At 46.1% G+C, this 14,780-nt stretch overlaps 2 protein-coding genes across 2 annotated transcripts; one reads left to right on the forward strand and one right to left on the reverse strand.

Annotated features, from left to right (window-relative positions):
* Nucleotides 1–3,354: 3,354 nt before the first annotated feature.
* LOC123447161 (eukaryotic translation initiation factor 2 subunit gamma-like) lies at nucleotides 3,355–8,421 on the forward strand. The gene is made up of 9 exons (XM_045123745.1): nucleotides 3,355–3,583; nucleotides 4,125–4,238; nucleotides 5,105–5,166; nucleotides 5,940–6,052; nucleotides 6,316–6,418; nucleotides 6,861–7,088; nucleotides 7,172–7,390; nucleotides 7,486–7,746; nucleotides 7,829–8,421. Exons 2-9 carry the CDS (start codon nucleotides 4,133–4,135, stop codon nucleotides 8,129–8,131), a joined length of 1,395 nt encoding a protein of 464 aa, XP_044979680.1. The 5' UTR covers nucleotides 3,355–3,583; nucleotides 4,125–4,132; the 3' UTR covers nucleotides 8,132–8,421.
* A 121-nt stretch (nucleotides 8,422–8,542) lies between these two features.
* On the reverse strand, nucleotides 8,543–14,543 carry LOC123447151 (transcription factor VOZ1-like). Its single transcript, XM_045123734.1, has 4 exons — nucleotides 14,215–14,543; nucleotides 13,848–14,129; nucleotides 9,889–10,381; nucleotides 8,543–9,797 (listed from the first exon to the last, which is right to left on the reverse strand). Exons 1-4 carry the CDS (start codon nucleotides 14,479–14,481, stop codon nucleotides 9,076–9,078), a joined length of 1,764 nt encoding a protein of 587 aa, XP_044979669.1. The 5' UTR covers nucleotides 14,482–14,543; the 3' UTR covers nucleotides 8,543–9,075.
* Nucleotides 14,544–14,780: the final 237 nt, after the last annotated feature.

Genomic DNA, 14,780 nt, shown 5'->3' on the forward strand with positions numbered 1-14,780 from the left:
TCTAAACAGATGCAAATTGCATACAAACATAATTCAATTGTAATTTAACCAACAATATTCATGTTTTGTAGGCAAACAAAGATGTTGCTTTGCTACATGCACATGGTCATAAAGTTTTGGGACTCAATCAACCTTGTATTCTCGAAGGATCATGCCACTGGAACTAGAGCCGAACCACCGCGCTGGAAGTGCAGCTGAAATGACTCCGGAGAATGTCAACAACATCAACATTGAGTCTGCTGCAACATCTTCAGCCCAAACCGACAAGGAATAGAAGAGGAGAAGATATCGATTGGATGACTCAATTGCATCTATGCTTGGAGAGAAACTGGATAATTTTACTAGTGCCTACAAAGCTGATATCACTCAAGCTGCTCCTCATGCGAATGTTGGAAATATCCCCTAGAGGCAATGATAAATAGTTATTATTATATTTCCTTGTTCAAGGTAATCGTTTATTATCCATGCTAGAATTGTATTGAATGGAAACTCAGATACATGCGTGGATACATAGACAACACATTGTCCCTAGTAAGCCTCTAGTTGACCAGCTTGTTGATCAAAGATGGTCAAGGTTTCCTGGCCATAGACAAGTGTTGCTTGATAACGTGATCACATCATTGGGAGAATGATGTGATGGACAAGACCTAAACTATGAACATAGCATGTGATCGTGTCGTTTTATTGCTACTGTTTTTCTGCATGTCAAGTATATGCTCCTATGACCATGAGATCATGTAACTCACTGACACCGGGAGAATGCCTTGTGTATATCAAACGTCACAACATAAATGGGTGATTATAAAGGTGCTTTACAGGTATCTCCGAAGGTGTCCATTGAGTTAGCATGGATCAAGACTGGGATTTATCACTCCGTATGATGGAGAGGTATCTCGGGGCCCACTCGGTAATACAACATCACAATAAGCCTTGCAAGCAATGTGACTAAAGAGTTAGCCACGTGATCTTGTATTACGGAACTAGTAAAGTGACTTGTCGGTAACGATATTGAAATAGGTACAGAGATACCGACGATCGAATCTCGGGCAAGTAACATACCGACTACCAAGGGACAAAGGGAATGTTATACGGGATTAACTGAATCCTTGACATAGAGGTTCAACCGATAAAGATCTTCGTAGAATATGTAGGATCCAATATGGACATCCAGGTCCCGCTATTGGATATTGACCAAAGAGTGTCTCGGGTCATGTTTAAATAGTTCTCGACCCCGCAGGGTCTCACACTTAAGGTTCAGTGACGTTTCGGTATTATTGAGTTATCCGTGTTGGTAACCGAAAGTTGTTCGGAGTCCCGGATGAGATCCCAGATGTCACGAGGAGCTCCGGAATGGTCCGGAGGTAAATACTAATATATAGGAAGTCCCATTTTGGTCACCGGAGAAGTTTCAGGTATTTTCGGTAGTGTACCGGGAATATCGAGAGGGCCATCGGGAGGGGTCACCCACGCCGGGAGGCCATATGGGCCTTAGGGGTGGCACACCAACCCTTAGTGGGCTGTCCGAGCCAGCCCCAAGGGGCCCATGTGGCCAAGAGGTGGGGAAGGGAAAAAACCCAAAAGGAGGGGAGGTTTCCAAGTAGGAGAGGAGTCCTACTTGGAGTAGGATTGGAGGTGGACTCTTCCACCTCCACCTATTCAGCCGAACCCTTGGAGGTTTTTTTGGCTGCCTCCTCGCCTCCCTCCCTCCTGTATATACTAGAGGATTTGAAGACAACCATAACCCTAATAAGCCACGTGTTGCCCTCTTTCTCCGTAGTTCGTTTTCTCCTCTAGAATAGTTTAGTGAAGCTTAGCAAAGCCCTGCTGAATTAGTTCACCACCACCACCACGCCGTCGTGTTGCCGGAGAACTCATCTACCTCTCCGCCCCTCTTGCTGGATCAATAAGGCGGAGATCGTCATCGAGCTGTACGTGTGTTGAACGCGGAGGTGTCGTCCGTTCAGCGCTAGATCGTGACGGAGTTCGTGGGACAGATCGTGATTGTATCGCGAAGACGTTCGACTACATCAACCACGTTTCTTAACGCTTCCCACTTATCGGTCTACAAGGGTATGTAGATCCGATCTCCCCTCTCGTAGATGATCATCGCCAAGGATAGGTCTTGCGTGTGCGTAGAATTTTTTTTGTTTCCCATGCAACGTTTCCCAACAGCGAAACCCTCATATCCTGAAGAAATCCTTCTACTCTCAATGCCATTACGGGACTGGATGATGATGCCTTACTAGAAGCTTATGATATCCTCATAGCAGATGACCACAAGTTCAAGGCTCTTATGGTGTTGCCTGAAAGGATGAAGAAGAAATGGATCCTCAAGCAAAACAACCAATGAAGGTATGTTGCTTGTTCCGTGATCAGTTAGGAGAGGCAACAACTTGTTCTGCCATGTCTTTTTTCTCTTCAGTCAAGAAGTGCATTAATAGTCTAGAATATATCAACTAGATATCTGTTTTAATATGGAGTCTCTTATCGACTTAGTTTCAGTCTAGTTAACTTTCTCGAGTGTTGATGGTATTTCGCTGTTACCTTTTGATTCAAGATAATTGTGCAAATGAAGTGCAAGTTATCCTTTGAGCAATTTCTATATCAAGTTGACTCTTTTTACCCTTCGTAAAGATTGCTGCAAGTTAAAGCTTATCGTGTGACACTTTGATTTGCCTTCTAGACTGGCATCAAATAGTGGATGAAGTGTGATGTTGAACGAACAAAACAAAAAAATGAAGACCCTCGAGCAATGAAAATCTTTCTTGGGTGGTGCTAATAATGCAAAGATTCAGTTTTTATGTAACCTTGGCTAGATTATGATCATTTGATGTTGTTGTGAACGTTTGTTGTATTGCAAAGATTAACTTTCTTACAAGTCTGGTTAAATTCTTACAAAGTCTCATGTTGAAGTTCTATGTGTCGGCATGGTTCGGTTTCATGCAAAACATTGCTATGTGTGAAAAACAAGTTGTCGATGATGGCGTCGGTACGGTTTCATGTTGGTTTTGGTCCTGCTACATATTTGACCTCAAAATCATAGTGACGACCAAACATGAAATTTGAATTTGGGATTTCACTTCATTTCATTTCAGCCAAATGAAATGAAATTTGACCTCAAAATCCTAGTGACGACCAAACATGAAATTTGGATTTGGGATTTCACTTCATTTCATTTCAGCCAAATGAAATGAAATCAGAGGAGCCAAGCGAGCTGTAACAAAAATCAAATTGCTCGTAGCGTAGCCGGCCCGTTAGCTGAGCAAGCAAAAAAACGTTTCGTGTGATGACTCCGCCCCTATCCAAACACATAATTACGACGAGCTTGCCACCGAGCCGAAACTCGCATCATCCTCTCTCTCTCTCTCTCTCTCTCTCCCCCCTCTCTCGCGCTCGCTCCTCTGTTTAGGTTTTCCCCCACCCCACCCAAGGGCGCCGCCGGCTGTCTCCTCCAACTCCGCCCCCACACCCCTCGCCGCTCGAGCCCGACCCCGACCCCGACCCCGACCCCGACCCCGCCTCGTCCCTCACCGCCGGACGCCGCCGTCCCCCAACCCAGCCCCGCGCTCCCCTCCGCACGCCGGTGAGCTCCTCTGCTCTCTCTTCTCGTCTCGCCTCCACTCCTCTCCTCATCTCTCTGTGTCCTCTATTGCTCTAGTGTGATTCGCTAGTTTCGATCGGTGGCTGCGAGTGGAATAATTGTGTATGCTACTGTCAGTGCTCAGTGCGAATTTGTTGGCACTGTCAAAGTAAAATGCTGCTGCTAGTGTGAATTTGCTGCCGCTGCTACCAGTTCGGCTGCTTGATGTGCTTTCTACGTCGTGTACAGTGGCTGCTGTGACCTCGGATTAGCAATTCGTTTTGGAGTCCTAGGCTGGACGATGTAGAGTGAAGAATTCGGCAGATTTTAGGCTCTGGTTGTCCTCTTGGATCAGTGTATTGTCACAGTTCCGACTGCGTAGGTGCCCTCGCTGTTGCATCGAAAGTAGAAACCCCTCTTCTCACGGTAGCTTAAGATGGCCATCGTAGGTGGAGGTAGCACGTGTTCTATTTCCATGCAGTTGGTCTTTTGAGTCAGTGAACAGGAGTAGAGGCGATAACCCTGTGCATCGTTTTTTTTTCAGTTTCAATCATGGCACGCCGAGGATTGATGGAGCAGGACCTAACCAAGCTTGATGTCACCAAGCTCCACCCGTTGTCACCCGAAGTTATCTCGCGCCAAGCTACGATCAACATTGGTACTGTTACTATCCTTTTGGCGATGTTTAATGTCAAGTACTTCCTCCATTCCTAAATATATGTCCTTTTAGAGATTCCACTAGGGACTATATACGGATGTGTATAGACATACTTTAGAGTGTGGATTCACTCATTTTGCTCCGTGTGTAGTCTGTAGTGGAATCTCTGAAAAAACTTATATTTAGGAACGGAGGGAGTAATTATCAGTGTGGAGAATTTTATAGGTGTACAACATTACAAGCTATGTGGATTGTCCCTCGTTAGCTAATGAGCTCTCAACTTTTAGTGTGATGCAATTCACTGTGGAATGGCTCCTATTTACCGTCATATGTTTGCTGGTGATGCTTATTTTACATATATTATTCGCAGTGGAGTTTCTTTTGCATGATGTTCCTTATTTTTCTGATACCTAGATAGTTACATGTTGGATCTTTCCTCTGATACATAGGTAGTTACATGTCGGAACCATTGTCTATTCTCTTTATGCACCTGTTTAAGCTTTGACCACCATACTGAAGTCTGACCTGTTGCTTTTTGTTGTGGTTAATCCTTTTGTGACTGCATGGGGAAAGCAATATGATTTGTTTTATGATAATGTGATGGAGCATTTGTTGCCTTGAGTGATGACATGGCGCTTCTTTTATTTAAGAATAATTAAATATCTCTGCAAAATACACATTTTTGGAAAATGCCATTGGAACTCTTAACGCCAGGGAGCTTTGATGGAGCAAAGTTTCCATTAGGTATAACAAGTTATCTTGTTTGCAGTTTTGAGTTGTGAACCATTACTTGCTCTTGTTTTTTTATCTCTATTTTTTACTCTATGCGGAGACATAATATTTGCGATATTTATGTTACCCCTCAGGTACAATTGGTCACGTGGCACATGGAAAGTCTACTGTTGTGAAAGCTATATCCGGAGTTCAGGTATCATTCATTTTGTAGCCATGTTTTCTTTCCAGTATGCATACGCCTGTTAAATACTTATCACATTTATCAGTACTCTTCTGAGTTTGCCATATTACTCAAATATGTCATGCTTATATTACTTTTTGGTATTTAAACGAGTAAACCACACATAGCACTAGCAGGAATGCACTGCAGATTTCTCCAAACCTGATTGATAAAAGTTTGGTCTAGGAATTCATTTGATATTAGTAGTACTCCCTCCATTTTTGTATACAAGGCCACAAACTCATATTACAGGTACCAAGGTAGGAATTAATGGCTACTTAAGCTAATGTTGCAAGCTAGTTGCTTTCGGTGTTAATTAATGTGTGTTTTTCTCTCCAACGCAAAACTAGACAACTCTCTCACTCCTCGTTGTTTGATTAATGCCGTGCATGCAAACCAACCTTCTCACTTCTACATGCATCCAAGGTTTATTAATATTCTCAGTTGCTAGTATGAGGCAAACCTCACTAATTTTACTTCGATTGGTGTTAGTGGCCTTGTATAGTTGCAAATAGTAATTTTGATAGTGGCCTTGTATACAAAAATGGAGGGAGTATTAAAAATGCAAGTGCTCTAGTTTCTCGGCTCAGGTAGTGGCACTGCTGTAGTTCATGCTTCTTTGCCTTGTTTTTTTACAATAATTTCTAGAATGATTTAGTAACTAATGGACATTGATGTGCACATTCTGTTCATATGGAATTTCTTTAGTACTATTAATTATTTTCTGATTTCTTTGTTATTTATAGACTGTTCGCTTCAAGAATGAGCTTGAACGTAACATCACTATCAAGCTGGGCTACGCTAATGCAAAAATCTACAAATGTGAGGATGACAGATGCCCACGACCAATGTGTTACAAGTATGCTAAATTTCTTATCTTTTTTACATCATTAGCTTCTATGACTATCAGCCTCTTTGCAATTTAGAGCAAAGAACTTCAGGGGGCACTGTTCTATACTCCTATAAATTATTAAACTTGTATGTTCACATGATTATTTTCTAGTGAATACAAGGTAGAACTCATGATTGAAATCTCAAACTTGATCTTCAGAAATTATTTAATGTATGATTATTTACAAGCCTTTAAGCTCTTGTATTTGACTTTAATTCAATTATATGAAGGGCTTATGGAAGCGGAAAAGAAGATACTCCTGCCTGTGATGTTCCTGGGTTTGAAAACACTAGGATGAAGCTCCTGAGACATGTTTCCTTTGTTGATTGCCCGGTATGACGAAGCTCTACCCTTTTGCTGTTATGAATGTCCCCTTATACAGATCTAGTACATGAATGCTTAAGTACATAGCCTGACCATTTCTTGCCCTATCCAAGTGATTAGTACTCCCTCCGTACCAAAATATAAAACGTTTTACAGTTTAAATTAAACTGCAAAAACATCTTATATTTTGGTACAGAGGTAGTAACGTTTTGCACCCTACAGTTTAATTTGCTGTCAATTATGATCCTGGGGTTTCTCTCGCATCACCATAGATGATAATGGCTATTTACACTAATAATTGTCTCTCCGATTATTCAGCTGAATTGTTGTATGAATTGGGAAGTCATCAGAGTTCTCCCATGGGTCATTAGATATTATTTTCGTTAGTTGAACTTGAATATGATATTACGTAAATGTTATATGTATTTACAATATCTATCTTGTTGAACAGGGCCACGACATTCTCATGGCTACAATGCTTAATGGAGCAGCTATCATGGATGGAGCCTTGCTTTTGATAGCAGCAAATGAAAGCTGCCCACAACCCCAGACGTCTGAGCATCTTGCAGCTGTTGAAATCATGCGTCTCCAGCATCTCATTATTTTGCAGAATAAGATTGATCTTATCCAGGAAAGTGCAGCAATGAACCAGCATGAAGCAATCCAAAAGTTTATCCAGGTCACTACTGTTTGTTATTGCTCGTGTTATAAATACATGTCTTCTCTTTCATGGTTTGATCTTTTTTACTACCATCTGTGCAGGGCACGATAGCTGAAGGTGCTCCTGTGGTGCCAATATCTGCCCAGCTGAAGTACAACATTGATGTGATCTGTGAATATATTATTAAGAAAATCCCCATTCCGGAAAGGAACTTCACTTCACCTCCCAACATGATTGTTATTCGCTCCTTTGATGTCAACAAGCCTGGTTCAGAGGTTGATGAAATTAGGGGTGGGGTAGCAGGTGGAAGTATCCTCAGGGTATGTAGATCTCAGTCCTGGAACAGAATAAGTTCATGAGTGTTAAGGCTTTTTCTTGCGGTAAATATAAACTGAATGTTGATTCTTATTTACAGGGAGTCCTCAGGGTGAACCAGAATATTGAAGTTCGCCCTGGCATTGTCATGAAGGATGAGAGTGGCAACATCAAATGCACCCCAATCTATTCAAGGATTGTCTCGCTCTATGCTGAGCAGAATGAACTCCAATTTGCTGTGCCAGGAGGGCTTATCGGTGTGGGAACCACCATGGATCCAACTTTGACTCGTGCCGACAGGCTGGTTGGCCAGGTTCTAGGAGAAATCGGGTCGCTTCCCGATGTTTTCGTGGAGCTGGAGGTTTGTCAGATCTTTGTAGCTTCATGACTCCAGCCAAGCAGTGATAGCTGTTAATGACAATCCCTGTACATTGCTTTTGCAGATCAACTTCTTCCTTCTCCGAAGGCTGCTGGGTGTGAGAACAAAGGGCACAGAGAAGGCAGGGAAGGTCTCCAAGCTCACCAAGGGCGAGATCCTGATGCTTAACATCGGATCCATGTCCACTGGCGCCCGCGTGGTTGCCGTGAAGAACGATCTCGCCAAGCTCCAGCTCACCGCGCCCGTCTGCACCAGCAAGGGTGAGAAGGTGGCCCTGAGCCGCCGTGTCGAGAAGCACTGGCGCCTCATCGGGTGGGGCCAGATCCAAGCCGGCGCGACGCTCGAAGTCCCACCCTGCCCGCTCTGAAGCACACCCCCGTCTGAGCGAAAAACCGCAGCAGCTTGTGAAGGAAGAGACCTGAAATGTGGGAGGGCAGAGAGCTCCTAGGTACAATTTTTGTGAGGTGGAGGAGAAAACATCGCGAGTCTATAAGTCTTGTCGTCGACGGATTTGTCTACGATACTAGTTTGCTTCTTTCTCTTTGTTGGAATTTAGGGTTTGTTACACTTGCCATGTTATTATCATGGCCATTGTGCTTCGTAGGTGAGAAAACCTGCTACTTCGGTTCAGATTTACCCATCATGTTGACTCCATCATGCCTTGCGTTGAGAAGATTTCAGTCGGTGCTTGTCTTTTTTATCTGCAATGAGATTTCGTACGAAAAAAGTTGATGTGCTCTTCCTGTGTGAGACGTTGCCAAAAGGGAAAAAGAACAAATTCCAGTTGAAAGCACAGGCTAACATTTATTCCTTTCGATCGGATAAGTAGCATCAGCTGTTAGTTACAATCTTCAGAGAAGGCTACATTGGTGTAGCATCAGCTGTTAGTTACAATCTTCAGAGAAGGCTACATTGGTGCCTGAAATGATTGGACCTGTAACCAATATTGCATCTGAAACGCAAGTGAACCTGGGATTCCGCAAATCATATGAATCCTCGACCACTCTCAGCATATATACACATGTAAGGGGGAAAAAGGGGGAAGAACAGATCCCACTGAATTTGTGAATCCTCCGCTGCTACGGTCCAGCCGCATCAGCTTCTGAAGAACAGATGCCCTAGATACTCTAACTCGGCTCTGATAGGCAAGAACCGGACTATATTTTACAGTCAGAAGTACAGCATATCAAACATGGTATCTATCCAAGATGCCTACACTTGAGAAAAACTGCAGGGCCAGAGTGTTGAGCCCCAAATTTTAGTTGATGTGTTACAATTTGTCTGAGCGCATGAGCTTGGCATATCGCATCTTCAGGTGCCGCTAGTGGGGTTCCAGTAGAAGTCGCCTTTTCCGTCGGGGTAACCATATGGAAGATGAGGTCCATAGACGACGTTGTCATTAAGAAATGACATTGGGTCCACCTGTGATGAATCTTCATAGGCATTCGAGGTGCTGTCCTGATTGGGAATGTTGGGAGCCACTGTTTGATAAGCATTGGAAGCATTGGCCTGGTTGGGGATGTTGAGGGGCACTGTTTCATAAGCATTTGAAGCACCCGCTTGATTGGTGGCCTTGAGAGCTGGATATGTGTTCACAGTGGTGTCCTTTTGACTAGCCTTTGTCTTGCTCCTAGCACCCCGCTTGCTGTCCACCGGACTGTTTGCACTAAGCTTGACCATTTGTTGCTGGATTTCGTTGAGTGAACTGCTGCCCAGTTTTGATTTAACACTCCTTTTAGCATCAGAAGCCTTGAACTCAAGCCGGTACAAGGCCAGAGTGTTAGAATCATTGATCTCATATTCAAAAAGGTGCCACTCATAGGTGCTGGATGGTTGTGGGTCCATGTAATACGATTTCTTCAGACCCCCAAAGTCCTTCATCACTTGCTTCCTTGATTCATGCCATCCACGGCCGTTGTAATCTGGCAATGACCTTTGCTTGCGGTTGCCACTCTCAAATGCCCTTCTTGGTCTGTCAAAGAATAACCATTCCCTAAGAGATTCACCCTCAAGAAGAGAAAGATCAAAAAGTTCTGCAACAACAGCAGGGAACCAACAATTAGAACAAGAATTTGCTGATACCGGTGTTCACCTAAAAGGCTAACAATTAATAACCAAACGTACCAGGTGCATTCCAAGGTGATTTTGACGTTGCAGCCCCTTCACAGACAGGAATACCAACATTTTTTCCTTGGACTTTTGCACAAAGAGCATCAAATAGGGGCCCGTCTTTCAAATCAATACCCCTTGGTCGCATCACAGGCCTTGTCCCTAGAAGACCATCATCATTCAAAGCCAAACCAGCATGATACGGGTTGCAGTAGTCTTGACATTCTTCTGATCCTCGCACAGGTCGACCACAATCCCAGAGTGCACATTTTGGCCCCAAATATTGAGAAGGTGACGGGCAGACTGTTGTGAGCAAGTCTGACATGTGGAAAAAAACATCTCCAGTACTTTGCACAGAGTTATTTGCATCAGCATATGAATTACTAGAATGTTGCAGATTGAACTGTTGATGTTCCGGCTGACCAGTCCCTTGCAGGTTATTGAGGCCATCTGGGTTTGACCCATGAAGAAAATCATCAATACTGAGTTCATGGTCTATATAGTACATCTGCAATCAAAAGGCACAACAAAATCTCATTAAAGTTATGAGTAGAAAAAAACATGAAAAGGTAAGCTACAATCACCAGACAGACGTTACGTACTGACAAGAAACAACAGCATACATGCGCATATTGACGCGCACTTTGATTGATTCAACAATTTTGCAGGCACGCTATTGTAAAGAATAAAGAAAAGCAGGACCACAAAAGCACCATCAAACGTAGACGTGTTTTTATACCATACCAAAAGGTACATAAGAGAAATCAAATAAAGGAGGAAAATTGAGAAACTAAAATTCAACAGGGCCAGTTTGGACCAAAAACTCAAAACCTTTGCACAACTATCGAATCTTGTTTCACCGGAGATATAAAATCATCAAGCAAGGCCTCACCATCTAAACTTATAGGAAGATCATCATTAGTTCCCATTTATAATTGGGTTAGCCAATGAATAAACTGTACTATTGTGACCTGTGCTTCTCAGATGGTTAGAAAAATAATGCTGTAACACGTTACTCATCATAGAAAACACATTTCTCTATGCTGGCGACGGCATACTGAAGCGCACCAGTCCAGTATCGGACACTCAAAGTCAAAAGAACTTTTTTTTTTCGAAACGGAGGCAAAAGATTTGCCTTATCGATTAATTAAGCAGAAGAGAGTTGCCCAGTTAATTAATGGAAAACCGGGCGAAAACCGATACAAACCTACCACATGAGGACTACTCACATAACATGAAACCCCATAAGCACACAATCAGCCCGACAATCATACCCAACACATAACGACCACCAACCTCCACACGGCTACATCACAAACAAATAACCAACGGGAGTACCTCTGCCGAAATCCACGAGCACCACCAAGACCACAGAGACAAGTCAAACCGAAGAGACTGATGATCATCCATCAAGCAGCTGCAGACGCCTTCCCCGCACCACCATTCGTCTTACTTTTGCTCTTGATGAGAGCCTCTTCCACAATCGTCTTGCCAGATCCAGGACAAACCGCCTCCAAACGCTTGAGTAAGCTGTGAACCTCTAACTCGAAGAGAATCTCATCGACCTTGTCACGCACAGATACCACCTTCCCAATGGTCACGTGCGAGTGGGTGACCGCAACATCAGAACCTTCATGGTCCACAGAGGCGAGCGGCCGGCTGGGCTCCAAAAGGTCAGGCGCCAACATACCGACCGCATCAACATCATCAGCCATAGAAACCACCGACACGACAACATCGCCCACGGGAACCACTGACACGATTGACTCAGGCACCTCCAGTTGCTCACATGACATAGGTGAATCATGACCCTCACACGAGATCGCCAACGAATCGACCTCCATATGCTCCACAAGGAGAAGCAGGTCTCACACATAGTTGTTGAAGCTCGGGCATGATCTGCAACAATGGGGCGCCGACCATGGCGATGGCCTCGCCCACAGCAGTAGTCGACACAAGGGGCAAGGCAGACAATGACGAAGAACTGACCCCAACAGAGGGGATAAACAACCGAAGAGCTCTGTCCTCATGTCTTCCGTGGAACCAACACACGAAACAACATGAGAACACGGTGTCAGAACAGTTGCCAATGGAGTTGGCCCGAGGGAGAGCTTGACCAAAGTATCCTCCGCCTGCTCCAGAAAGCTCCCAACACGTGCCAACAAGACTTGCAACAGCTTGGACTGATCTGCTAGAGTGGAGCATAGATCCATATTAGACGAGGCAGCTGAGCCAGTGGTACCAGAAACGACAGACGCGCAAGACCCATGACAAAGCCCCTCGGAGGGGAGCGTGGACTTCATCGGACCTTCACAACAAATCGGAGCTTGATGATGTTCCATGTTGTGGCGTGGCATGACAAGGCATGCAAGCGAGCTGAGTGGATGCCAGGGGTTGCGGCACCCACACGCAAGATGACCGTTCGCAAAACAGCGGGAGCGCCGAAGGGGATCTCTGCAAACAGCCGCACGATGCCCAGGAGCAAGGCATCTGCAACATTTGCCATGAGCCACCTAGGAATGGGGCGAGCAACCAATGTCAGGGCCGGCGATGCCGAATGCCGCGAACCGCGCCGCGGCAGCACCTCCTGATATCCCCCTCTTGTGTCTGGTCCATGCCTCACGCACACCTCGGCAAAGTCGGGGTTGATGGCCTTGGTGGCAGCTGGCGGCGTCTGGGGTGCCAGCACCTCATCGTCTTCATCAACAGCGAAAGCCCACAACATAGAGTGTGGCCGGCGGCTAAGCTCGACTGCACCGAAAAGGGGGCCATTCGCCAAGGCCAGCAGCTTCTACAACTCCATCCCCATATCTTCATCCTCATCAGAGCTCACCCCAGTTGCCGCGGCAGAAGCGACCGGTAGAGCTGGAGCAGCCGGCTTTGCTGGTGGCACCTCCATGCAGCCTCCGCCAACTAGGACAAGACGGCCCAGAGAAGGCTGCTCCTGATCCAAAACGGACCGAGGAGCGGATGAGGATGCTGAGGGGTGTCCAGATCGGGAGAACCGGCCGGCGGCGGCAGGGGCGGCCCTGCGGGAGGCAAGGGCAGCCGCGGCGAGCACGGCGGCAGCGGAAGGCGGTGGCGGCGCTGGGGTCGTGGAGCCGGCGCCTGGCCCGAAGGTGGCGACAGCCTCCGCTGGTGTTGCCGCAGACACAGGCCGAGTGTGTGGGAGGGATGCCATGGTGTGGAGGCTTCTGTAGGGAGGGGGGAGAGGAGGCTGAGGGGGTCTTTGATCTGCACTCGAAGGAAGCAGGGGAGGTCGGAGCTGGTAGATTGGGACGGCGCCGACGCGGGTGCTCAACCGCCACGAGCGCGGACGCGAGGGCTGCTACTAGCGAATGAACAGGAGGATGAACTTGACGTTATCTCATATGAAGGTGTGGGCCTATGGGGTTATGGTGAGAGCTGCACATACAAGCACTTAGCTTTTTCTAACAAAACAAGTGGCGGACAAAACCAATAACCGGATTGTATTGTCCAAAACAACAAAGAGCAAGAGTGCTACCAAAATGTAGCGGTACAGGAAAAAATGAACAAGATCGTCACATGTACTGCAAGTACACATACATATAGAATTACAATTAATATTTTTTTAAATAATTAACCATAACTTGATAAAAATATCAAATGTCCTGCTTTGTCCAAAGTCCCCGAACCGTTATGAATAAAGAAACCGTATCTGACTATCTGCTGGCACAAAACTCCTCACCAAACGTTTACTTGTTACTGTGGGCTACACTACAATAAATTTTCATGCTTTGAAGCATCACACGGCACATCGGAATGCTTCAGTCCATGACGGAGCTAACTGGAAACTAGGCAAGGATTGACCCCCACTAACAATACACATTTAGTCAGTAAGAAAGTCCTAGTAGTCTAACACACAGGTTCATCCACATGACTGATGGTGGCACACAAAAACCCATTCCAATATTGGACCATAAAAAAGGGATACATCAAGCGCACTGTGGTACCTGATCGCTGAACAATGCATTAGCAACATCAGTCACTTCTCCCCCACAATCTCCCTGCATTCCATGACCCAGTGACTGCTGCGACGCTTGGGCGCCGCCATCTACATTCCCCCCATGTACTTGCAGTCCGGGGTTGAGATTGTGATGATCGTCCTGCCGGGAGGGCTGCATCGGCTGCGCCAGCTTGCTGGTGGCGTCGTCCTCCTCCTCAATCGCCAGCTGCAGCAGCCGCAGCGTCTCCGACGGCGGATCCGCGGCACCCTGGTTGTTCCCCAGCGAGTTCTGGGACGCGCCGCGAGACCACCGAGTCAGAGACAGCAAATCCTGAACACGCAAGGGGAGGGAAGGCTAGGGTTTGTGGGGGCACCTGGAGGGAGGAGGCGGGGGAGGCGACGCTGAGCTCGTCCCGCCACTCTCGGAGCATCTGGTGGACCTGCTCCTCGAGGACGGCGGCGTCTGCGGAGCGGCTCTCCTTGCGGGCGGACTGGAGGCCGGAGAAGATCTCCTGGAGGTCGTCCACGCGGGTCTTGGCGCGGTCGCGGAACTGCTGGTGGCGCGTCGACGAGCGGGGACCCTTGCCCGCCGCGGAGCCACCGCCGCCGCCTCCGCCGCCGCCGGTGGGATCGCCCGCCATCGGTGCCGATCAGGGCAGCGCTGGTGGTGCGGTTGCGGCGATTGGGAGTGGGGGTCGATTCGTCTTTGGGTTGGCGATTGTTTTCTTTCTTTATTTTATTATATTTTATATTTTTACCATGCTTGTTTTGGAAATTGTTTTCCCATGTGTCTGGTCCTTGAGGTTCTTCCTCTTCTTCTGCTTTTTCTTTAAAAAAAAGAGGTTCTTCCTTTTCTCTCTTTTCTTTTCTTGTGATGAATGAGTGTAGTCGTCGCGAATCACGGTATAAAGCATATGTAATACTAAAGTTGTTTGTTCTT

Source organism: Hordeum vulgare, chromosome 1H (genome assembly GCF_904849725.1).
Source record: "Hordeum vulgare subsp. vulgare chromosome 1H, MorexV3_pseudomolecules_assembly, whole genome shotgun sequence".
In the NCBI taxonomy this organism is placed as follows: domain Eukaryota; kingdom Viridiplantae; phylum Streptophyta; class Magnoliopsida; order Poales; family Poaceae; genus Hordeum; species Hordeum vulgare.

Excerpts from the sequence above, each read along its gene's own strand:
- LOC123447161 (XM_045123745.1), top strand. The coding sequence starts at position 4,133 with ATGGCACGCCGAGGATTGATGGAGCAGGACCTAACCAAGCTTGATGTC. Across the intron at positions 5,167-5,939 it reads AAGCTATATCCGGAGTTCAG|ACTGTTCGCTTCAAGAATGA; the intron begins GTATCATTCATT and ends TGTTATTTATAG. Across the intron at positions 6,419-6,860 it reads TTTCCTTTGTTGATTGCCCG|GGCCACGACATTCTCATGGC; the intron begins GTATGACGAAGC and ends CTTGTTGAACAG.
- LOC123447151 (XM_045123734.1), bottom strand. The coding sequence starts at position 14,481 with ATGGCGGGCGATCCCACCGGCGGCGGCGGAGGCGGCGGCGGTGGCTCC. Across the intron at positions 14,130-14,214 it reads CCCCCGCCTCCTCCCTCCAG|AACTCGCTGGGGAACAACCA; the intron begins GTGCCCCCACAA and ends GGCGCGTCCCAG. Across the intron at positions 10,382-13,847 it reads ATGCATTGTTCAGCGATCAG|ATGTACTATATAGACCATGA; the intron begins GTACCACAGTGC and ends TTTTGATTGCAG.